This window comes from Danaus plexippus, chromosome 7 (assembly GCF_018135715.1).
Source record: "Danaus plexippus chromosome 7, MEX_DaPlex, whole genome shotgun sequence".
NCBI lineage: Eukaryota > Metazoa > Arthropoda > Insecta > Lepidoptera > Nymphalidae > Danaus > Danaus plexippus.
This window is the reverse complement of record NC_083541.1, coordinates 3,145,879-3,171,502: the sequence shown is the minus strand read 5'-3', so window position 1 is coordinate 3,171,502 and position 25,624 is coordinate 3,145,879. Positions and strand designations below refer to the sequence as shown.

At 32.1% G+C, this 25,624-nt stretch overlaps 5 protein-coding genes across 11 annotated transcripts; 3 read left to right on the top strand and 2 right to left on the bottom strand.

Annotated features, from left to right (window-relative positions):
* Positions 1–435: 435 nt before the first annotated feature.
* LOC116770892 (uncharacterized) lies at positions 436–1,047 on the bottom strand. Its single transcript, XM_032662530.2, has one exon. It carries the CDS (start codon positions 1,045–1,047, stop codon positions 436–438), a length of 612 nt encoding a protein of 203 aa, XP_032518421.2.
* Positions 1,048–2,814: 1,767 nt separating this feature from the next.
* On the top strand, positions 2,815–5,037 carry LOC116770653 (uncharacterized). The gene is made up of 3 exons (XM_032662215.2): positions 2,815–2,993; positions 3,179–3,441; positions 3,732–5,037. The coding sequence occupies exons 1-3, from the start codon at positions 2,873–2,875 to the stop codon at positions 4,116–4,118; spliced, it is 771 nt and encodes a 256-aa protein (XP_032518106.2). The 5' UTR covers positions 2,815–2,872; the 3' UTR covers positions 4,119–5,037.
* Positions 5,038–10,079: 5,042 nt separating this feature from the next.
* Positions 10,080–25,424, bottom strand: LOC116770513 (YLP motif-containing protein 1). Of its 4 annotated transcripts, none has more exons than XM_061520791.1 (9): positions 25,060–25,424; positions 23,443–24,985; positions 22,125–22,847; positions 21,731–21,879; positions 21,449–21,637; positions 21,159–21,380; positions 20,856–20,910; positions 20,426–20,535; positions 10,080–11,017 (listed from the first exon to the last, which is right to left on the bottom strand). In XM_061520791.1, the coding sequence occupies exons 1-9, from the start codon at positions 25,240–25,242 to the stop codon at positions 10,919–10,921; spliced, it is 3,273 nt and encodes a 1,090-aa protein (XP_061376775.1). In that variant the 5' UTR covers positions 25,243–25,424; the 3' UTR covers positions 10,080–10,918. The 4 variants fall into 4 exon arrangements, with proteins under 4 accessions (XP_061376775.1, XP_032517903.2, XP_032517901.2 ...); XM_032662010.2 differs by lacking the exon at positions 10,080–11,017 and adding an exon at positions 19,267–20,109 and having other exon boundaries at positions 25,060–25,423; XM_032662012.2 differs by lacking the exon at positions 20,856–20,910 and having other exon boundaries at positions 25,060–25,423.
* On the top strand, positions 11,220–18,280 carry LOC116770515 (uncharacterized). 4 transcript variants are annotated; one of them, XM_032662014.2, is made up of 7 exons: positions 11,220–11,353; positions 15,688–15,790; positions 16,094–16,289; positions 16,394–16,599; positions 17,039–17,122; positions 17,292–17,542; positions 17,618–18,280. In XM_032662014.2, the coding sequence occupies exons 2-7, from the start codon at positions 15,689–15,691 to the stop codon at positions 17,742–17,744; spliced, it is 966 nt and encodes a 321-aa protein (XP_032517905.1). In that variant the 5' UTR covers positions 11,220–11,353; position 15,688; the 3' UTR covers positions 17,745–18,280. The 4 variants fall into 4 exon arrangements, with proteins under 4 accessions (XP_032517905.1, XP_032517904.1, XP_032517908.1 ...); XM_032662013.2 differs by having other exon boundaries at positions 16,382–16,599; XM_032662017.2 differs by lacking the exon at positions 17,039–17,122.
* On the top strand, positions 18,420–19,319 carry LOC116770893 (uncharacterized). The gene is made up of 3 exons (XM_032662531.2): positions 18,420–18,549; positions 18,615–18,707; positions 18,865–19,319. The coding sequence occupies exons 1-3, from the start codon at positions 18,491–18,493 to the stop codon at positions 19,208–19,210; spliced, it is 498 nt and encodes a 165-aa protein (XP_032518422.1). The 5' UTR covers positions 18,420–18,490; the 3' UTR covers positions 19,211–19,319.
* Positions 25,425–25,624: the final 200 nt, after the last annotated feature.

Below are 25,624 nucleotides of genomic sequence, written 5' to 3'. Positions count from 1 at the left end.
AAAACATCATAAAATTTGTTACATGCTCAGCGATAATAAACCTTAAAGCTATCATTTTAAAGTAAGAATTCAATAAATTCTGTTGTACATCTTGAGTGGTAGCTACAATAGCGTCTTCAAAACGAAGATACAGCTATTATTAGGTGTTAGCGTGATTATTTGACAGTTTGAAAACGTTTACAGATTTTAGGTACATTGCGGGGCAATCTGGCTTCCTGCTTTTAATATAAACACTGCTTAGCAAAGTTTTTGGCAAAATTATTGTTATTTTATATAACGTAAAGTATTTTATAACTGTCGATAAATCAATGTATTTTAAACAATCAAACTTGTTTTACATTCGAACCTGCAATGGTTATGATTTATTATTAATGAAATTAAAGTAGCTGAAATAAAAATAATCACACGTGGTCACGGAACGTGAAAGAATTGATTTTAATTAAATGATGTGTCACTATTTGTGCTCCATTTTGCGTAGCCTTCACATAGTTGTATAAGTGCTGTAAATAACGCCTCTGGAGGAAAACCAATGTCATTTACATCTCTTCTTTCTCTCTTTAGACGTCCGTATGATGAAAACGTTGACTGAGGTCGTTTAATGCCAGCGTTCACAAAAAACGTCGGCGCCGGCGTCGTAACTATTGTATTATGTTTTGTTTTCACTGCTTGCACTATTAAACATAACAAATAACCTCCAAATGCGAGGAAAGCGAGGGTTGTTACCGACATGGTGAAAATATTACTAATTTTACTCTTCCCATCCTTCTTGAACAGTCCTTCTTCGTAATCCATTTTTCTTTTTGGCGGGGCGTTCATAGCCATGGCTTGTGCACCAAAATTTTCATACGAAGGAGTAGATGTTGTGACATTCTCGTATACTGTAGTGGCGTCTTTTAAAGAGCTTTTCAATTGCAACAGCTTCTCTAAGCTAAGTTCGTTAAGGTATTGAATTTCTTCTGTTGTCATATCACACGAAGATAGTCTCAGAAGCAAAATAAATATGTGGATACGATGTAGCATTCTCGTGCTCGAATGAGGTGAATTCATAGGGCTGAATACTTTGAAGACATTATAAAGCTGGCGTGAAAGATTATTGTGGTCTAGTAAGCGGAACACTCGAATAGCGGTTCACGTTTGGAAAATGGAAAAAAGTTTAATACCTTTTTCAATATATTTGACATAATTTCAAGTTAACACTTCGTGATTCAGTTCATTTTAGGGGAACGAAAGTTTTGAAAAATTAGTTTAAACTTTATTAAAGGAAGTTAATTTATTTCAGGCAATTTATAGATTGATCAGTTTATAGGTTTTTCTTGACCACCTTTTAAAGGAATATTCTGTAGTTTATTGTATTGAAATTCTTTCTAAGGGAATCTCCACGTGAAATATAAAGTTACGTTTAAAAATGTACACACATGTTGTAAATGCTATGTATTTTCGTTATTTGTTTTAGATTATATATTAAATGTACCGACTAAAAGGTATCAAGCAACATTAACATGTTTGTAATTCTCACTTCGCTTCACATAATGTAAAGTTACCTTATTTATATACCTATTATTATTTTACTAGGGTTCTTTAACAACTAAAATTCTAATCGGAAAACCGATAAAATAATCGCGAATGTTCTTCTTATTTGGCTATAATAGTCTCAAAATTACGATAACTAAAATCATCTCGAGGGATTTAATTTTGAAATTTGCTTTGTTATTTGTGTCTTATTTTTTCTATAACTTGCAGATAATTAAAATCAATAAAATAAGACTACTTAAATAACATACTTACTATTTTCGTTTTTATTTTACTTAAAGAATAAGCCATAAATAATATGAGATTTAGAAGACTTACAAGAAACGGGAAAATAAATCTGTCAAGCGGAATTAAGTTTAAGCTTTTTCTTGACATTTTCTTTATTATAAAAATCAGGTATAACAAAACTATGATACTAAAAATGTTATACATATATAAATAGTGGAGCGATGGACGAAATTTGTTTGCCAAAGTATAATATTATGTTTTTATCTCATACTTCGCTGTTTAGGATCCAGCATCCTGATCTCAGTGTTGATAAACATAACGCTTTCATATAACTATTTAGGTTACCTAAGAGTACAAAAGTACTAAACAAGTTTATCTTCGTTTTAACTACAAGTATAATTTATGACTTAAAATAACAGTGTCTTCTACAGCCAGTGTTTTATGCACAGTGGGATTTTTTGTTTATTTTTTATTTATATTTCATATAACATTAAAACTTATTGTTACTTTACAAATAGAAGTATTTTATGTTTTCAACTGCTGCCTTAAGATATTTAAGTTTTTTTCAAATTCTCCCTAATTTATTTAGTTATTTAAACCTGGGTAAGGCAACGGGGCATGTTTCAAATAAGTTTTTTTTTTTCAATTTATAATCAATCATAGTATACTTACCTTTAAAATAATAGTTATGCTGACACTTTTATTTTAAGAAAGACAGTATTAACCGAAAAAAATATTTATTTCATTTATAACCAAATTTTTTTGTTATTTAAAAACATCGTTCACACTTCATTCTTATAAAAATAGCAATTAAATTATAAACTTTAAAAGTTTAGATACCGAAAAAGGACATCTATCGGATTATTTCTGAAACTTATAATATCTATGCTTCTTTACTATTACCATAGTTATAAAAGTAATTGTTTATTTTATTTTATATATAAAAAATACTAAGTGACAGGGAGAACAGCCTGTAAGTTAATTCAAATAATAACAAAAGCATTTTACGCTCTACTAAGATGGTTGCGCATGCGCCATCATATCAAGAAGCGAAGCGTCACTTTGTACTGCGCGCTTTACCACATATCATTGTAATGTTGCCAGCGAAGTCAAGATGGCGTCACTAGTGCTTTTATTTCTTTTATTTAAATTGGTGTCCGGAAATGAAAGCTATGGAAGCAATGGAATCTTACACCATCTGAATAATGGCATAAAATTTGCAAAAGACTTTTTAGGTAAGTGTTTATGTAATATAAGTGAAATTATTTACTTGCTATAAATAATTTCCGGATTAAGATTTTATTTTAAGCAATTTATGAACAATAATATAAAATAATTATGTACTTTAAATTATAAGTATATATAATAGCTTGCCAAAACTTAATAGCTGCAAGTAAACAGGTACTATTTTTTAATTCAGGATCAGAGTCGATAGCTATGAAAGTTGCCGACTTTGTGGTTCGTGCCTTTCAAACCGAAAAACCAACATTAAACAAGAGACGACCAAATCAGGGAACTTTCGAGAGCAATGAAGATGATTCATATGAAAAGCAATCTTTTTACAACGTAGATGAAGCTAAATCTCCAACTTCACCTTTAAAACACATCGTCAAACTTCTAGGTCTTCAGCCGAATCAAATAACTGCAGTGGCTGTCAATGCTCTTATATTTGTAGCACAAATGGTAAAAATATTAAATAAGCGTAATATTTTCTGAAAATCATGAATTATCATCATATATTCGAAATAATTTTACACTTTTAAAATATTTTTTCACTTTATTTATTTCCGGCCTACGTAATTCATAAAACGTTTCTCTACCATTTTTAATTCACCAGAATTCAAACGAAACAAGAACCGTTTAAAACCAGTGTGTTTTAGTGGAGATTTAATAGACCTATTATATATTTTATTTCCGTTGGTTTCACGGCACCAATAAGCATTTTTGTAAATAAAACCGCCAAACTTTTCCAGATCACAACTTTTCTCGCTGGTCCTAAACACTCAAACAAGCCCCAACGATCTGACGATCTCACCTCTTGGATATTAAACAAAAACTCAAGAAAGCTGCAAGAAATTATCGCCACCGCTAAGAATGATTCACTGCCGGACCTCATTGAAGATCTCATCGAGGAACAAGGAAACGACGAAGAAACTAGTTGCATTCGTCTGTTGGTTTGCAAAATAACTCCGTTCGTGAGCAAAATGCAGGAAGCGGTGTTTGATAGAGACATTGTTAGAAGTAATGAACAATCACGTGGGGCTTCCATAATGTACCAACATTTGCCGTCTTCCGAAGAAATTAATTCCAGAGGAAAAATATGCGAAAAGAAGCACAAAGATTGCAGATTATACGACTAATGTGTCATTTTAATTTGAACTTACATATACCTTTCTGATTTAAATCATAACCATATAGGGACTTCGTATTTTTATATTCATATATATATATATATTTTTAATTGTTACGAATTATAATCAATATCCGCCATTATGTAACGTTATACGGCAATAAAATTAACAAAATATGGGAACGGAACTGGACATTGCGTAATGAAGAGATCAATGAACTGTCTGTGTAATAAATTAAATATTTATTTTCTTTATTAAATCCTTATGTAACAGTCTGATTCGTGAGACAGCGCGGCGTAGTAACTGACTTTGGGACCAGTTATTGAAATATTGAAAGTCACACAACTACTTGCGGGACCTTACAGTTAATAAATGATAGATATTTTATCTTATATAATACAGTACCATATCCAGAATTATAATACGTAAATATTCCATGGAGAATTACCTCTTATAGAAAAAAATGTGATTATCAATAACAATGTCCTTGCATTTCTATAATGCTACCTTTTTTTACGGATACAATTTTAGTTTTATATAATACAGATAAACAACTATTAACTGATATTGACACATAACATCAATAAATTGAGATTTTTATTATTTAATTATAAAGAGAAAACGTTTAAATTATACAAATTTTACAAATAATAAATATGTTTTTCATAAACAAAAAAATTCCTTATTCAAAAATTTTTAATTATCTCATAGTAGCTATATATTTAACAAATGCTACTATTATCATGAAAACTAACTTATATATTTTTTAAAGAAACTTCATAGTGATAAGCCCATAATAATGAAATCAACAAGCAATACATGTACACACATAAGTAAAGTTAATACGTACGTACATTCGCCACCAGAATAAAAACACTACAATTGAAAAAAAAACAAAAAGAACGAATAAGGAATTTTGTATTAACAATCACTTTATTCCATGTATTAAAATCCAAAACAATGATTGCTTTTTATTAACCAAACTCTTTTGTGACAACCAATAAAAAGTATAAATACAACACGAATACTGTATGTGTGAATTAAGGAATGTCAATAAAGACAATTGTATAAGGAGTGATGTAATAATTAGATAATATTAGTTCGATGGGCTGAGTGTGCAGTAAGTGGCATTATATAAGACATTTCGTACTTACACAGAGTCGAGCGACAGTGGAGTTTTATATTGACTCTGCGAGGTGTCATTCAAATTGTCGATATATAACAAAAAGTACACTGACAATTTCAAAATATTCTACAACAGTGCGAATGAAAAAAAAAAATTTTTTTTTTATAAAATAATTTTTATAATTTTTTTTTATTTTCATTAAATAAATTCAATTTTAAGCAGTGTAAATTATATCATCAGGTTATTAATGAAATTTGCAAATATTTAAAATTGAATTAGTTGTGGTATATGGCAAACAATGAATAAAAAAAAGATGCAATTGACGATGAAGTTGACTCTTGAAGTAACATCCTTCATTTTCTTTAAATCCTTGTTTCTATACATAATTATCTTTAATGTAGTTTTTAAGTTTTTTCCGAAAACTTTTTAGTCAAGATTAAAAACCTTTGTCACTATCTACGCATCCATAAAAAAAAATGAAATTCTATTGACCGATATAAGTTTGAATCGACACCATTCTCAGAAACATAAGAGAAATTTACTCTCATGATACTGGGTTTTTCCACATAACAACATTTAAATTTATTTATTACATTGCCGTTCAAGAGTATACTGACAAATAATTTCCTTTTAAAACTACAGGGGAGAGGTTGGCAGCGAATTAAATATAAAACTTTTGGCCGTGTAGACAGTGCGCGAAGGAGAAAGTGGTCACATGGCGTTTTAAAAGTAACCGAAAACACAAAAAGAGTAAGTGTTAAACACGGACGGACGTTCACCTTATCATTAGGCGTAATTATTTAAAAGTTTATATTCAATTGGCCTGATAGAAATGAAAGCTAATGAATTACTAATATAAAAGGAAAAAATGTGTGTAAAATGGATTTGAGAAATCTTAAATATATGTGATTAAAATGTCAAATCAAAACGACCTAAAATATATATTCTTCACTACTTCCGAACGATAATAAAAATAAAATATTATTTATCCACACCCTTTTAGAAACTTTTTAAATATTATCACTGCGTCCTTGTTCTATAACTCTAAATTGATAATAAATTAGGCTGAAATTTTTTTTGTTAGTTTACCATCAAAGATATTAGAATGTATGACATACTTAACAATATAGACTGAGTTCTGGTTATCAAAAGCTAATATTGTAACTTAAGTAAGTCAACCATACATAAAAATATTTTAATATAGGTATAAACTTGTCAATAAAACATAGTCAATAAGGCCTAGAAGTGAGTTAAAAGTATGTCATATGTGAAAATACAAGAACAATAGTGACGCCATTTCCTTGTATTTTCTCTTCACATGAAATGCTATATCAAAATCATGACCTATTGTATATAAATGATTCGTTCTGCTTCGCAATTGGATCAAACTTCACTTTCTAAGCGACAATAAAACTATCAAGTTTATGATATCCTGATCATGATGTTTATAATACGCACAATGGCAAAGAAATGTTAAACGGTTATATTAAAAGATAATGGCTGGAGTATTATACACATTATATTCTTTATAAATAAAGCAGGTGAAGCGGTTGTTTAACAGTTCCAACATAGTGCACAATAGAATACCGAATGAAGTTTTAGACCCATTTTTTACTTTTTATTTTCAGCCACATCATCCAGCTATATGCTAAAATTCTAAACACAACCCACTCGTGTTTGTAGATGTTTCGTTACGCAATACTTCGTTAACAAACGCATGATCAATTTTTATTTCGTTGAATGATTCAGCCAGATATATTATAAATACGTGTAAGGTAGTCGGAATGCGTGTCCTTCTAGGTCAGCTATAATAGACTGTCATTGACCACTAAGAACGAAAGCTAACATTTCGCTGTGCTACTGCCCTACTCAGTCATCACTGTTTATTTACGTCCACTTTTTTATATCCACTATAAAATATAATTTACAAGACACATTAAAATTAAATTTGAAAATATGAAAGTAATTCAGTTATATTGATGACTAAGTGTAATCATAATGAGGTTCAATTTACCGCTCCATATATGACTATTATTTAATAGAACATATATAATTACTAAATTAATGCATAGAATATATTATTCTCATTCATTATTAACAAGACTTATTTCACCGATTATGGCGTACTCAACTACCTTTATCAACTTTTAAAGGGTTTGTGCAGGCACTGACATGATGCGGTGCTTTTTCGGTCCCGCAGCCTCGTTCGTTTGGCGGAGCGCTAGAACTCTCCAGGGTTTGGTGGGTCGGGCTGCCTCCTTCTGAGGTGGTTTTTCTTAACCATACCCACATAATCACCACCCTGCCCCCGCAAGGCTTGATATGTGTTGAGCACATCCTCGGTATACAAAAAAAAGGCAGAGACGTGATCAAAACGTACGAGACGTAGTTAAGAGATACGTACAATGATATAAGGTTTAGGTTATAAAATGTTACGTCTGATATATTTCAAGTTAAATTGTCAATATCAATACATGTAACCATTATCCCCCAGTTTTGCCTATACAAGCATCATCGTTGAACTCGGTTCAGCTCTGTAAAGGGGAAATGTAAACCAAGTTCGCATTCCAAGTTTACAGTTACCCCGTGACATGCAAATTGATAAATACACTGGCCAGGTGTCTTGGTTATTTAGGTCTACTAATACATAACTTGTGAATTGGAGATAATTTGGAAACTTGACTTTAAAGTGATTTAAAACTAGCACGACCTTTTCTTTCTTGACTTCAATGTAACTTAACTATTTCATCGATCTAAATATACGTTATTCGTGAAAATTTTGAATTTATATACAATAAAGGAACAAGTCTCGGAAAATTGTTTCACGTAAAAAGATCAATTATATAGTATTAAGGTCAAATAATAGTATTAGTCGCTTATCTTTCAATCTCTTCTTGTTTATTTGCCTTTGTTATTACCAAAGTGACAAGAAATAATTTATGACTTCCCCCTATGATAATGGTAAATTTTACCCAGCGTCAATTGTGAGAGTTACATAACAAAGAATTTCTCCAAGACATACCTATATATACAAGTATTTTAATGTATAGTAGTAATTTTCAACCAAATAGTTATTGATATCAAGTACGTAGCAATGTAGAAAGCCCAGTATTGTAACTCATGCGATAAAAGGTAAATGACTTAAACCAGTTTTTATAAAAAAATAACAATAATATGTAATTATAGTTTTAAATAGATCTAATGTAAAACCCTCACATTATAATTCATACCTGTGAAAAAACGTACAAAAAAATATCCGAAATCAAGAGAGGCGTTTCTTTTTAATGTTACAAACTCTCAAAAGTTACTTGTTAGTTCATTTCTTTTAAATTGCTTATCTTTTTCCCATAGAAATTTCTAAAAAAACTCATTCATAGCTTAATTTTTTATACATCCAAACTAAAACGTTTTTTGTCCATTGCTTAGTAACCAGGTTATGACCGTAATAAAAAAAAAAATTGTACCTTCAAATGTATTCAATGACACAACATTGTTTTTTATTTTTTTCTTGCAAATGGACTTTCTTTAGATGTACTTACGCATCTAAATCTAATCTCGACACAGACACGGTGTTGAGCCTCTATTAACATACTAAAGCTTCAATTATTTTTCCAAAGGCACTATAAAAGTAATATATGATACAATCCCTTTTATTTAGATTTAATTTTAATTTATTCATGAAAAATTTATAGAATAATCGAACATAGAAGTTCAACTTTAATTATTTTAATAATAAGATAAAAAACTCTTCATGCTGTAACAATTTTAAACGTCGAACTGTTTAACAACGACAAAACAAAAAACGACCAAGACAATTAAAACCTGAAAATTACAATGGCGGGTGTATTGTGCATTACGTCTTACTTATTACTTAAACATAAACATTAACTTAACTACTCTATCCTCTTGAAAATTTGTGTTAGTGAAAAGATAGTCATCGTTTGCAAATTTATATTTATTTCACGGCTGAAGTCCACTCTACAATACATTTTCTTTATATCAATAACAAGTCTTTTGGATAATTTTTGTGTTTCGACTATTTAATTATTTCTATTTTTTCTATTAGTTATATGTATTTAAAAACCATAACAGAATCTACTTTTTCGCAGCGGAAAATATGAATTGTTATTTTTATAAAAATATTATGGTATTTAACTCTCTTATTTAATATACGTTAGGTGTACATATGATTTTTTTCGTTGATTGCAATGTTTATATACATAATATTGCTGTAACAGAAACTTTGATTTAACTGAATATATAATACATTCGTCGAAAACTCACACCATCAATAATAAAATACTTGACAACTCAGATATCCTAAACTGTTAATTAATAAGGAAATATTTTAAGTGACCACGACCCATGACTCGCTGAGGTATTTAAATATTTTAGTAATGAAAACGAAATGAATAGTGAGTGAGTTCCGAGTAATCCAAGGACGCGAGTGAAAGGGGCGGTCATTTTCCTTAATTTTGATGATTACATATTGGAAAGCGCCGAAGCAATCACAGAGTATACTTAATAATGAGTTAGTATATAAATTTAATGCACGCTATGCATTGAAATTGTTCTTGAAATAAAAATTTTGAATATTGATTGTAATTTATAGCCATACAACTTTAATTATACACTAGGTATACACGTTTATATTTTTATAATTAGATTGGATTTGTGAAACGAATAAAATTCTTATAATAGCATTAATTTTAAAATAGGACCGGTAAAGAAATTAAGTTCCTTAATTGAACATTTTGGTAATTTGAAGAATATTACTGGGTTGAATTATAAACATGTTTAGGGAAAAGAACAGGGTAGTCGTCATTAAATAAAAGTGTTGTATATTTTTATGAAATAGATATTTATTTAATGCATTTTTATTTATAAAAACGAATTAAAACCAAAAAAAATAACTAAAAATACCATTTATTTCAAAGTGCGTACTTACCTCGTGACGAATTTGTTTTGGTGATAGAAATAAAATATTTTTTTATTACTAATTTGTCACCACTGGATAAGATCATTATTATATTTTTCTACTAAAAGAGAATTATAGTTAAGTATAGCAAAATTTAATTATCGAAAAGGCGATAAGTTTATTTCGTAAATGATTATGTAGTCATTTAAAAGGAAAAGTTTATTACCTATCCAATGAAAACTATTTACGAAATTAGGGATATTAAAATAAGCGGTTCGCTTTCTATCGAGGTATCTTATACTCTATATACCATTCGTGTGATAAGGGAGGGTGTAGAACTCTCAAAATAAACGCTATAAAAGACGAAAAAAAGTCCTAATAAAATAGACCACAAAATTTTTTTTAGCAAATTTACCATAGTCGTGTGACAAATGTTTTTTACCTGAGCATCGTTGGATGATGTCCCTGAGAAAACAGCTTTTCATCTAGCACCTGTGAACCATAACAAATGACTATATTATGAAATCTAATGCGCGGCTATTGTTATTGTAATCTCATTTTATTAGTTTATCAATAAAAAACTGCTCGCTTAATAGTGATTGCCATTCATAGAATATATGTTTTTTGTTACATTGATATTATCATACATATGTATATATTCAATTTATATAGTGATATATTATGTACTAATAAAATAATCTCCTGTCAAGTTTAAGAGTACGCTGATATGAAATTTCTTAGATTTCGCTTAAGTATAGATATTACCTAAAAATATATAATGAAATGTAATACATTACCAACACAAAACATTCTCGGATCCTTCAAAAATCTTACCACACAAATCCTTGTACCATTACGATATACCTGCAACAAAAGCCAAAAAAATAGGTTAGAACCAATCGATTGTCCACGCTGTATACTTAAAGTAATACAGTTAGATTCATGGACCCAGAACAGGTTTCATTGATGTCCTTGACAAGGATCACAGGGTTGTACAAACAACGGGATGCGTCGGACGTACAGACGGACAGGCTAGCACAGTTAGCTGCTATACTATGTAGGTCATGCTATATATATGTGAAGTTCAAGGCGCAACACTCATTGCAAGTCAAAACCTCGCACAAGCAGCACGGACTTTCACCGGTGATTAGCTCGCAAGATATATAAGTGTTGAGTGTAACAGTGAAACAAACATACAAGGTAAGATTTATGTTTAAGGTTCACAGTGAGTGATAACGTGAAAAACCGTGAAGAATTTACAGGACTACATTGTCCCGTGAAGTGGCTGATTACAATTTATTTAAGGTGTTTCACATGTGATTTTTGTTTTTTTTTTTTTGGGTGTGATACAAAAAAATATATAATTAATATTTGTGGTAAAACGATAAATTTTTTGTTTATTATTGTGAACACCTTTATTAATTGTGAAAGTACCTTGACGTCTCGTTAGGTTCTATGGAGAAAGTTAAAATATTTAAGCAAACGCAAATCATCGACCGTATAAAATTTGCTTGTTGTTTTATTAAAAATAATTAAATTGTATTTACGTTAAGATCACATAAAAAGATAAATAATTATTTTTATATGTATATCTTTATGTAATATTTTTAAATTCTTAGAATTTTAAGTTTTTTTTTTAATATAATATATAATTTCACAATTAAATTTTTTCACTGTTAAGCTTATTTTAACTCAACATTGCTTTAATATTAAACATAACTATAAGCATTTAAGTTATTGAAAATATAATTTAAAGATTACTGAATTAAATTTCAATCGAAATACATTTTATTCCCATAGAAATTTGATCTAATTTCTACAACGTAAAATCAAGATACTATCATGAATTGACACAAAATTAATTTGTATGCATATTTTAAACTTACAATCACGATTTTGTAATACACACATACGAGTGATGGATTAAATACGCCCTTCGATCATTTTAACAATAAACATGTCATATATATTTGATTTACACGTGAGCTTCGCCTATCAAACTAATAACAGCGTGTCGATACTACAAACGAATTAAAATTTCATATTAACTTTCAAGAAAACCATATAAAATAAAGTATGATTAAATTAAGGAACGCGTAAAAAGATGACATCTTTTGGACACACCTCGACCGTGTCAACGAAAACATTCACTTTCTAAATTGTGAAAATATATGTTACCATCAAACGAAATATTATTTTACATACACGAAACTTTATGCTAAATAAATTTTCATTACGTTTTCAATGTAACCGTTTGTTCAATATCAGAAGAAAATTGTATGAAAAGAATCAAATTAGTAATATCAAGAAAACGTACTTTCATAAAGCCTGAAAAGGTAATAAATTATATTCCTTTGAATACATTAACAGTTATATTAAACTTATAACGGACATCACTTGTTAATTTCGCATTGAAATAAAAACATATCCACGCGAGAAACAAGTTTAATGGAATAGGGGGAAAACGGTTTTTCCTTTGGTTTAATCTGTAAATAGAGCGAATCGTAACAATCTCGATCTGGTAGAAAGAAATTGCATCTAAGCAATGGTCATCACTATTAAATCGACATAAAAATTACATCCATAATAACTCAATTACCTATCAATTACTATTCAAATATTAAATTAAAATGAATAAAATAATTTATATAAACAGTTTTATGAGACAAGTCTATCGAGTTTTTAGCGGCTAATTAAGTGTCGAGACGTACGCCGACTGTCGAAAGTGGCAATGAAAGCTGCCACCGGTGTGGTCAATACACGACTCGCGTGTTATCATCTACTTGCTGTACACAGTTTCACGTTGTTTCAATATAACACTTAAATAAATACTCATATTGTAATTTGTATTGAAGGCAATAAGTATGTATATAATTTCAAAGGTACATTAAAACTTCACTACATCATAATGTGGCGTAACAGAAAATGTATGCCATCACAAAAAAAATTTGAATGAAAAAATTTTAGAAAGCCCACAATACCAGCTTACATTTACCAAACAAGTTTTCATCTCGCAGGTCGTAAACCATTCTGATTCATTCCTTTCATATCCAAAAAAAAAGTTTAAAGTGAAAGTTGTGACGACTCTAGAGGAATCAAGCCGGCGGCCGTTGAGCAACAAGATTGTATGGACATTATAATAATTACCACTTATCGTGTGAGATCAGATTGTTTTTGCGTATTAAGTATTAACATAGACAGTTATCTGTAAATACCCGTGTCATATACATTAATTTAGTTTTTTCAACAAACAGTTGGTAGATAGGAAAACAATTGAAATGAAAATTAATTAATTAATTATTTCATAAACAAATTAACTTAACGTAATTAAAAATATTAAATCCCTAGACAACAAATAAATATATATATTAACTTAAGATCCGAGATCATTTACCAGCATATGCATCTCGATCATTTGTACCGTTTGATCCACTTCGCAAACACCGTAACGAAGCGCACGGATCAATCAAATCGACTGCATATTTTGCACCAACTAAGATACATTAGATGTACGCAAAATGCGATATACATTATATACATTCTAAAGGTCACGCTTAGCTTTTACTATATATATTTTTTGACATTAGCTGTTAGCTATGTTTACAGTATAATATTTATCCACGGTTGAATAATCGTTTCATGTTCACATCCGCGTACGAGACACGCACAACCGCTGCGGTGTTTTAGAAAGCGGATAGCACGCCCGCGTCGGACCGGTCAATAGCAAGCGAAAAACGACTCAATTCCCAATAATACAAGCACTGACTCATTGCCGGATATTCCCTGATGTTTACGATATAAGCCGAATAAATATCTATATACTTAAATATGTACAATATCAGCTACATAAGCCGTGGTATAATAAAACCTGTACATATCTTGCGTGAAATAATTTCTAACATTTCAGACATTCAAGCAAACGATCGCATTGAAATCATCGATGAAAACTGTCATACGAGTGAAATTTACTACTTTTATTTTTCCACGCTGAATATCCGATGAAAGTTGTGATCGAGTTATCGTTGTAATATCAGGTCTGATCCCTCCATCCGAAATAAGAAAAAACATTAACCTTGCACAGTAAAACAAACGGGACCGGCTTGTTTGCTTTCACCTATTGCCATGTTTGATACTCACACTTTACTCGTCTAATGTTAAATTATAAAGATAAATAAATCTTATCATAATATTACATTCACTTTAATATATACAATAAAACGTTACAAGTTTTATGGTGTTGAATCTAATGATGCGGTTTAAAATGGAATATTATCCGCATCCGCTACAATCGAAAGTGAGGTTTCCCGCGTTAAGTTCGATAGCATGCAACTCAAGGGTTACTAGGTCAGAAGAACGGTGACGATTCGTTTTACCACAATCATGTATACACATAGTTATATACATATATCTATTGATACAAGTTAAATAAATGCAACTTTTTATATTAACCCTCAAGCAACCCACCCAACCAAACTAACTAGATATTTTAACTACAATAATTTATACAACTAAACCGGTTCCAAACTAAAAAACATAAGCGAACCTGCTAATTAAAATGTTCACATATAATTTCCGCCTTTCTTTATTCATTTAACGTTTTGTAAGAAACATTATGCCTTTGTATAGTGCATATAGAAGTTGGGTACTTTAAGTCATACATAAAACATTAATGTATATTCTTGGCATCGGCAGAACACAATTTCTCTAGAGAGAATCTGTACATGTATTAAAGCTAATGACCAGTGAGACTCGTTGGATTGATTTATAAATTACGTTCAAATCGTATAGAAAACATTTAAAACAATTAAATATAAGTAAATAACTAAAATAATAATAATATTATATGAAAATATCTAAATTTAATGGTAAAATTGTAAGACAAAATCAAGAAGTAATTATATGAAACTGCTTTAGATAGCACCACTGCTTTAGATGGCAACACTGTGATTTAACTTTCTATGGGCCGTACCAACTACCGAGTAGATCTTTTAGTACATATATTCAACCGTTATTATTAACTTCAATTGATATAACTAGCACCTTATTAAGACAGGTGCGAGGTGACATCCGAACTACAGTTAGTAGAGACCGGGTCACCTGCATTAGAGATTGTCGGTCGAACCGCTAACATACTTCCATACCGGATAACTGATCATACAGTGTCTTGGGCAACGCTTTTTAGCCATCAGTAAACTATAAATAGAAAGTTAAAACGGCGTTTAAAATTAAACGTTTTGTCAAATGGCGCCGATCAGATAATTATTTTAATGGACATCCTCTAATTAGTCTACAATCAACATCCACGTAATACTCAGCTCCGACTCCGAGGGGCCACTTTCTACCATCACCAAACACAGGCAATCAATCCGAGCGAATCATTATTCACTTCATAAGAACACTTTCTAATCGACGTCCATAGAGATTGCACAATCTCCTTTAAAATTTTATTTATTTTAATTTTAAATTTCTATCTTTTAAGTTCGTACTTAACTCTTTCAGAACGTTTCTTTAACCAATAATATTTTTTTTTATAGCATGCATCAGAAAATAACCGGGTGGGCATTTTTGGCCCTTATTAGTTCATCAGCTATTCTTCACACGCTCGCATATCCTCAACATGCGCCGCTCATCTCACAGGTAAATATTACTATGTTAATTTTAAAAGCTATAAAAAAATAACCGTAAAAGTTAAAAGCGACAGTAAACAGTGCTAGACTCACTAAGAAGCAGGAGTAGCAATTGCTACCAGCAGGATGAAAACATTTCCTTATGAGAGTATTTTTTTTTTGTCGAGACTTAAAGACGTGAGGTATTAAATTTACTCCAAGTCTCCAATATATTAAGAAACTTAACAGATAAAGAACTAATCAAAATAATAATAATAAGAGTAAAAATTTAGTACGTTATTTTAGTTAATGCAATTAAATCTGTTACTTCCAGGCCACGAGTAATGTAAGGACACAAAATCCACAATATTACAGTAATACATTGCCGGTTCCACAACGGGAACAAATAGCCCAAGAGCGTAAATTTGCCGAAAAACCTAACGCATTGAAGAAAGTAGCGCTCGACGATTTGGATGAAATTCAAAATAATTCAATTTCCGAAGGCGGTTTCTCATGGACAAATATGCTAGGTAAGATTCTTTTTTATTGTTTCATTTTAACTATCACGAAGCAGATCCAAAAGCTGCCATTGTGTTAGTTTCGTATTTTAAATGGATGTTAGTAAAATCTTCAGGTATGATAATGCAAATGATCTTCAACCCTGGTGGCAATGGATTGACCGGCCCAAACAAGAGTGACAACTTAGACACCGATTCTGGCTCTACCTCTCCTTGGGCTAACCTCATCACTATGGGTTTCAAGATTCTGACTGCCATCCTTGGAGGAGGCGCTTCAAACGATGGCATAGACAAAGTTGACAACGGTTCCTCCCCAATGCAGGTACCAAATATGGATATTATTATTTTTTTCAGCATGTCCAATATAATATTAATTATAATAAGGAAGTATACAAATTTATTGTACAAATAAAATTTTAATTTCTAGACACATAAGTATGCCATACTGATCAACTAACATTATTATTTATTTCTGTAGATATACGCATATTATTTATAGTCTTAATTTTTTTTTCGTCGGACACACCCATTAGTGTAAAGCACCAACAAAATTTTATCCTCACCTGTATTTATTAGAGAAACCAATTTAGATTTTACCTATAAAATAACTACAGCCTTCCGATCTTGAAATTACCTCATAGAAAAGATCTCAAAAACAAACATTACTCCTTTGGTTATAATCTTCTGTGAGGTAGTCCATAGTGAGATTGTAAATAGTAAAGTATGGTTATGGAGACGGTTTCGCTTCTCGCTTGCTTCAGAGTATATTGGCCGCGGTTCTGTCGACGGTGCTCGGTGCAAAAGATCCCGACCAAGTAGCCTCCATGGCAAAGCAGGCTGGAGAGGTACGCGACTTATCCTTCCTACCCTTGATTAGAGTTCCATTCACGTTACACCTATTCTAATGCAATCCATTTCAATGCATATTCTTAGCTACCATATGTTTTAAGATATATTAAGTATTCATTAACCAGATATTGCATTTCAACTGATTGATATTTCTCTTCTTTTCAGTTCATTAATATCGTAGTGAATCTCTTGGACGCTCTTAAAACATCCTTCTCTCACCGTTCATTGACCGCTAGGTCAATGGGCCGCAAGGACTCTGTAAGTGACGCAGCCATAGCTGGCATTGCAATGCTGAAGACGTACGTCAGATCCTTTGGAACGAATGACGACAAATGCCTTCAAAAATACATATGCGACGCAAATAGCGAATGTTCCGCAGATATCGGTCCAAAGAGCGTTTTCTGTCAATTGGGAACGTAAGTACTTCATAAAGCAATTAAATATAATATTTATACAGGATTTTGATAATTGAAATATGATTATTTCTGTAGCTATGCCGCAAGCTTCGTAATGGAGAGGCAATCCGGAGGAACGTTCAACCAATTCTTCGAGGCCGGCCGTCGCGGAAGGTCAGGCATCGACTGCCGCCAACTTTATCTCGAGTGCAACGAGGTTTAAATAGATTGACAAAAACAAATAACAAACAAACCGCCAAAAACAACACAACGACCGCTGTTACTATGACAGCAGTTAATTCTATGCTTCCATCTGCTTCCACATTTTTTTTTTCCAAATCTAAAGCTAGTGACATTCTTTAAAGTTACTTAACAGTTATTCCTATCATCAACTTTGCTTTGTAACAGTGATCACCCCCACAACGTGTAGGAGTAGAGATAGGGTGTAATTTATTTAAATTATTTATTTATTTTAACTTATATTAGAAGTAAATAACAAAGGTTATAAAACACGACAAACATTTAGAACATGCTCAAGTAATGTTAATATCATTTGAACATCCTTTTAAATAGTTATAAACAAATTGGCAATGGATTTATTTTGTGATTCCGCCAATGTTTTTATGATGACTGATGTAAATTTGGGTGATATAAAATAATTTATCACCAGTTAGTTAGTAATTAAATGTATATTTTGTGATGGAGTGAATGAGGACGTCCTTGTATGATTGTGATTATGAAATAAAATCTTTCAATAAATACCGTCTTTTATTCAAATAAATTACTTTTTCCCAATATATTTTTTTTTTATAAGACGCAAACTATGTTATAATGTGTTTAAATTGCTGATACAGTTAGTACCAGAAACACATTAGACACAGCATACCAAGTAGAGCGTATTAAAAACTATACCATAAGATGCGATTCGTCGTAAAAACTTGACACTCCCTGTACTGAGCGTGAGCGGACATGTCGTTGGAAAAAATCTACTCCCAAATGGAAATAGAACCGAGGCAACAGGTCGAAAGGTAGGTTATGAGTTAATATATTTATAAATAAGGAACGATACGTCACTTTAAACTTAAACATATAGATACGCAGAATATCCGGGAATGTCGCACGATCAGGCGTTGTATTACCCGTACGAACCAGCCACGGGACCGCATGTACCCGTGGTGACAAAACAGTAAGTAAAAATCATTTAAAATTTACATATAAATATATTTTATAGAAGAAAAAGTTGAAAGCATCCATCCTGTTAATGTCGATATTTTTTTTTTATTTCACTTCACGTATTAGTTTGAAATTGAGTTTATGTTAAATATTTTTTTGGTTTTATTCAGTCATTACAGCGGCAGTCACAAGAGTAACGCGGCTATGTCAGCCTTAACGCTCTTGGCCTTTCTCTTCTTCCTCCACATCCTTCAACAGTGTCTCAGGGACCACATGAACGCGATGGGAACACCCCAAGTCATGGTGGTGGGCGGACGCGAAAGCGAACGTAACATCGCAAAAAAAAACAAAATCGACAAAACAAATAACGATCAAAATTACGATTACAATGGCGACGATACAGATAAATATACGAAAATAACGACGTCAGATAACGCGTGGAAGAAAACCAAATATAACGTCCAGAAACATTACATCAACAGAAGCTCGTACGGTTACGACCCGATGGACTATTAGTGGTACATTTTTTATTATAATCATCGTAAAATAATTTCATCAAAATAAAACGAGCGTTTGTTTAACCGTATAATTATTTTATTTCATAAAAATAAAGAGACTTTATACATTTCATGTTTTTTTTTTACAATTCAGAAAAGCTGTGTGATGTGTTATATAAAAAAAATAATACAATATATATGAAAGACTATTTATTCTCTTTTTTTTTTGTTATTGCTTAGTAAATTCATAATTCTCTCATTGCTTAACAATTTAAGGATATTTAGAAATAACTTAGTATAATACAAGCCATAAGTCGACATAATGAAATGTCACATCCCACGCCCCATTATAACAGAAAAAAAAACGGATGTCGTTCTATTTTTAAAACACAAAATCTATTAAATAATGACTAACAAATTAAAATAAACTTATTCGTTATAAACTTTTATTAATATTAAACTCAGCAACCATAGCTTTATATTTCAACTATCAAAGTATGAAACATTATATAATACGCTCTTAACACGCAAAACTCAGCCTACATAAAAATATTTGACATCACAATGTGTGTAAAAATCGTTTAAAATTTCATATACCATTTATTCTATAAATAGGCTATCTAGACTATTTCTTGCTAAATCTTAAATAACGATTAAATCTAACGAATTCTCCTTTTAAAGCTCAGTGGAGTTTTCATGAACATCCTGTATATATAAAAATATATATAGAACACCTGTGCACATGAAATATCAAAATCTTCAATGCCGCCTGACTCGCTCGATATATTTAGTTTGCGTGAGCGCACTAGACCCCATAGTGGGGTCAGTCATTCTATTCCAATCAGTTTGACCTACGACAAAACCGATGGCTCGCATTTTCTCTTGCTGTCTTCTCTCTTCAATATCAGCCCAACGTACCTGTTTCAACGACAACATCATGAAAGTCCAAAGCAAACTTACCGCCTATAAGGTTACGTGACGTCAATATTAGTTATCACATTACAACGGGCATCAGAAAACAATCACCGCGTCACAATTTCAATAAATTGTCCAGTAACAGCTTACCCACAACATGGAGCATTAATGAATGTGTCCCGTATCACACGTGAGCCGTCTGTACGGTATACGGTAACAGGTGACATTTCCAATGGGAAATGTGAACTTCTTATAGGACCGGTCGAAACGATTCTTTTAATTCAGCCACTAATATTATGAATACAGTATGAAAACTCACAGTTTTCTTTCCCGGTTTAGCCGTATTCGGTTTCCAGTCGTCTAACTGTAGGTAGTCTTCCATGGAGAGCTGGGACGAGCGCAGCGGCCGACTAGTACCGTCGAGACGAGCTGCAACAATTTGTGTACACCATTAGATGTGTTGGAGATGATGGTTTGTATGGATTGAAGTCTAGTAATCACACCCACTGAACGATTCTGTATGAAATTTTCTGAAACTGTTTGCAGGTTATTTTTATCGATATGCCACCCATGTGACGCCAGGGTTATGCTAGATACGATTAAACACAGCTATATATCGTGTATCATAAAATAATATGCATTATATCTGAACATATAATAATTTTCAATAACTAATAGTCCTCTAAGAACAGCTGACGTGCCAGTATATAAGATACATTATATATAAACCAAAGTCATATTAAACCTACCTAGTTGGGCGGCGTCTTCCATTTTTTCCCATTTCGACGTAAAACTATTATCGACCTGGCAGAACAGTACTTTGAAAGTTTAGTTAAAACGCTGAAATAAAACTGATTAACCCTAACCTGACAACATCAAACAGGGAGGAAATGACAAAATAGTTAACATATGAAGTATTCTCAATGCAACATCAGATTATTGAGTCCTTTAATGGCTGCAAATCCCATTGCAAACCAGTGCAAACCATTGCAAACTATTGCAAGTCCCAATGCAAACCGCTTTGCAAATCCCATTGCAAATCCATATCTCACCTCAGGGTTTTCCACCTCCTCCATAGTGACGTCATCGGCGTCTTCCATTTGTACTTCCCGAATGGACGCACTCTGGAGTAAGGTCGTCGGATCCAACTGTATGTGATGTGCTGGGGTTGGGAAAAAACTAGAAACTATAGCTTCTATGTCTTGCAACGATCTATTGTGTATGTTCCTCTTGAAGCAAGCTTGGGGATCCATTTCCATCGTACATATGTACACCTGAAGGAGTGACGTGAGAGCATAACTCAAAAATCTCGATACCCAAATACATTTGTTCCTAAACATACCTGGAAGCCATTCTGCCTTGAGAAATTCCAAATATCAGCATAGGACTTCAACTGATCGTTCACGGCGTCATATATTAAGAATGTAAAGTAGCCATCCGTGATACTCCTTTTGAACGCCCGCTTTAGTGATGTCATATATGATTCCTCGGAGCTCTCGTCGTATTCGTATTTCAGTGACGGCTTCTTCACCTTAAACATTAAATATTATACTGTAAAATCATGTGACGTTATTTGATATAAAAATGTTACTATTATCTTATAGTTGCTTAATAAATGTCTTACAATTTTTCCCGTAATGGGATCTTTTTCTTCAATTTCACCTTCCTGCATGAAATAATCGTCTATGGACATTATTCTTGCCGTGCCCCCGTGCTCGGCTTCTTTATCTCTTATCAGTTTAGCTAAATAAGATTTACCACTTCCCGGTGGACCTATAAAATGCGTTCATATATAATTATATCTTAAGTGACTGCTTTAATTATTATACAGATAGAAAATATTATTATTATTATGTAAACATCTACTAAGGTAGTTAATTTTGATTAGCCTATAAGCATATAGTCTCTAATTCATATGAATAATCTTAACATCTGACTAAAGAAAAATTTTAAATAAGAATAGCTATCATATAACAAAAGTATACCAAGTAAAATAACATATATTAAATAATAAGTACCTCTGAGTATTATAACCATCTTGTCCGGTCTCATGGTGCGCCCCGGAGGCTCTAGAAGGTCATCTATCATCACCACATGTTTCGGCTTATTCGTTGGAACCGTTTCATCTTTTATATCTCTATTCTTTTTCAATCCATAATTATCAAAACATTCCGTTTCTCTGCTATGTCCTCTTTTACGATTTTCTTTATCACGACTTCGACTACGATTTCTTATATCTCTTTCATCTTTTCTATATTCTTTACTTCTATCTCTTGTATCCCTATCTCTATTGAAATCTTTATCTCTATCTCTAGTGTAATCTCTATCTCTTCCCAACTCTCTCTCTCGACCCATGTCTCTAGCCATATCTCTATCTCTGTCTCTATCATCACGCCCCCTCCCTATATCTCTGGATCGTTCTTGTTCTATTCTATCTCTCCTATCATACTCTTCTCTTCTAAATCTATCACGGTCATCACGTCTTCTGTCATCAATTCTTCTATCATACATGTCACGATCATCTCGCAGTCGATTTCTATCTCTCGCATCATCCTTTAAACCTCTCCGATCATAATCTCTGGAATAAAATTTGTCTGAACTACTCCAGTCATCGTCTGCTCTTCTTTTCCTCGAAAATAAATCATCTAATTCTTTATCGAAGTTTTTCTTATTCGAACTTTCTCCATCTTTAGATTGGTGATTGTATTCAAACATGTGCACGGGCTCAATAAAATCTCGAGCTGAAAATAAAAATCCAAATAAAATTAAAGTACAAAACAAAAAAAATCGTAATATTTGTGTTTTGTTTCGGTAAAGACATGCGTTGCTGCAATTAACGACAATTCATTTTATATCCAACACATATCTATCATAGAATACGTAATAAAAAAAAGATAAAAATGTATGTCATTTTATTTTTAATCTTTTATCTACACAGAGAAAAGCAATCAACGTTAATATATACATGGCAATATGGATGACAAACATATACATATACATATTTTTTAACAATATAAATACAAATAAAATATAATACAATAGTTATTATTCAAATATGCATTGATCTATGTTTAATAAATACTGTCCTTAAAGACATTTGATGACATGAGATTTAAGTTCTTATTAAATTAAATAATTTCCATCAAGCTAATTGCATTTTCGATTATGTATGCTATAATATTTCTAAATTATATGGAATGCTTGTGTATTGACTAAGATTGTTATATTCACAATATCTTGATATTCAATGAGGTAAATGTCTTAAAATAATAACATGATAGTCTGTGTGTATAGGTAATGGTAATCAGAACAAATATAATCACTTTCTTTAATTACCTTTCAATCTTAATGGTTTGTGCTCATATTCAACTATTATTGAGGGTGTGAACAGAGGTTCATCGACCCATTTAGGTTTTAAAGGCTGAATCTGTTTTACATCTAGATCCATCCTCCTTACGAAATCCCCTTGCGGATAATCACTTTGCTTTGAATGTAAATTTTGCATAACTCTTGGCATGTTAGACCTAGTTTGTTGTATATTTTGATTCCCAAGTCTGTTGTATTCATAGTTTTTATCCATATCATTACTTCTTACATTTTCATTTTGTTCGTTAGAGGATCCCCCATATCGCTGGTAATCAGGATCGGTATAACTAGAACTTGAAGCTTGATTAGTATAATTCTCACTTGACTGTTGATAGGGCGTGTTCCGAGGTTGCATATTATTGTAATTATTTCCATGGTAGCTGCTATTATTTCCACTATATTGCAAGCTTCCAGACTGAGTATTCACCTCTTGCCTGTGAGAACCAACTGAACCTACTTTGCTTTCGTTCCTAGTATTCTGACTGCTCATCATAGAAAGTATGTTCATAATCTTTTCATCCCCAAGAATGTTGTTAATCCCTTTAGATATTTTTGAATAGTCAGGTGCTTGAATATTTTGTTGCCGTTGCTGATTCTGTCTGTCTTCTGTTATATCAATTACATCTAATTGTTTTTGTACAGATTTATCACCATCTGGTACCAAGTCTAATCCCGGTATGCCGTTAAAAGCATCATTTGTGGGTAAGAAATTAGAAGTGTCACTTGTAGTAGTGTAATCATTGCTCATATCCCCATAATATTCATACCTGTCTTGATGTTCTGGCTTTTTATTACTCCTATTAAAACTTGTCTGGTGTAAATGACCAATTGGCTCATACTGAGATTGATTTTGGTTTATGTAATTCTGGGTAACATTATTTTTTGTTTGAGAGTTTTGCACATTTGTATTATAGTTGGTTTTGTTAATATTTTGTGTAGGTGGAGGAATACTTGTTGATATATTACCTGCGCTGTTAATTGTAGTGTTTGCTGTCTGTGTGGCTTTAACACCCATTAGACTATCTCTTTTCAGCTTCATCTGTTGACGCCGCTCCAGCAATTGTGCACGACAGCTGGCAAACTTTTGCTCATACTCCATATAAGCTCTTTTATCGGGGTGGTTAACATTCTCATTTTTCCATTTTTTTATTTCCTCTTCCCATTTTTGAAATTGTATATCAAACAAACGCTCCTCCTCAGCTAGCTTCATGAGCGCATCCGTGTTTACAACCTGAGAGGTCGGTAAATCGGACATGGAATCTATTGTGGAAGTTTGATTAAAATTGTTACCTGTTTTAGGAACCACATTATAACCAACTTTAGAGTATGGAAGATGGGGCGTGTGTGACACAGACTGTGTTTGCGATGGTGTATTTCCGTACAGAGGTTGGTTGTTTTCATGTGGTGGTGGAGGAGGCTTTTCCGGTGGAGGTGGAGCTGGGGGTGGAACCGCATTAGGAGCTGGAGGTGGTATCCCGCTCATAGCATGAAGGGCTTGCATATGCTGAGTATACTAAAACAGTTATCGTGTAAAAATTATTCATAACAATACGGATTTTGTGGGAATCATAGTATAAAATTATGTACCTTGTCACCATACTGGCTTTGCCATTGAGCATACTGTTGTTGCCATTGTGCCCACTGCTGCCAGTTCTGTTGTTGCATTAGCGCCCACTGTTCTGGTGTGTATGATCCCATACTAGCTATATTAATATCTGGCGTCATGGAAATGCCGGAATTCCATTGACCCGTAGGCATAGACCAAGCCATATTCAAAATATAAAATGTAAGCTTTTTATTTAAAAATATATTCAAGCATTCATTAACGCAATCAAACTGAAGTTGTCAAAGGTTCGAAAATATTTTTTTTTTCACAACATAAGACGGCCATCTTGACAAACGAAAAACATAATCGCAATATACTGCGCAATGCGCGTGTACAAGAGCTCAATAATGAATAAACGAGAAATGGTCAGAAACACTAGGGTTGGCAATACACAGTTCAATGATCGATAACTTAAAAATCAATGTATTTTATTACTTTACATTTTCGTACACATTAATTTAAAAAATATATATAAGGTACATTTTGCTAATATTGTTGTGTTTAGATAATTTATTCTTTCCAACTTCGTTATTTAATTTTTTTGTA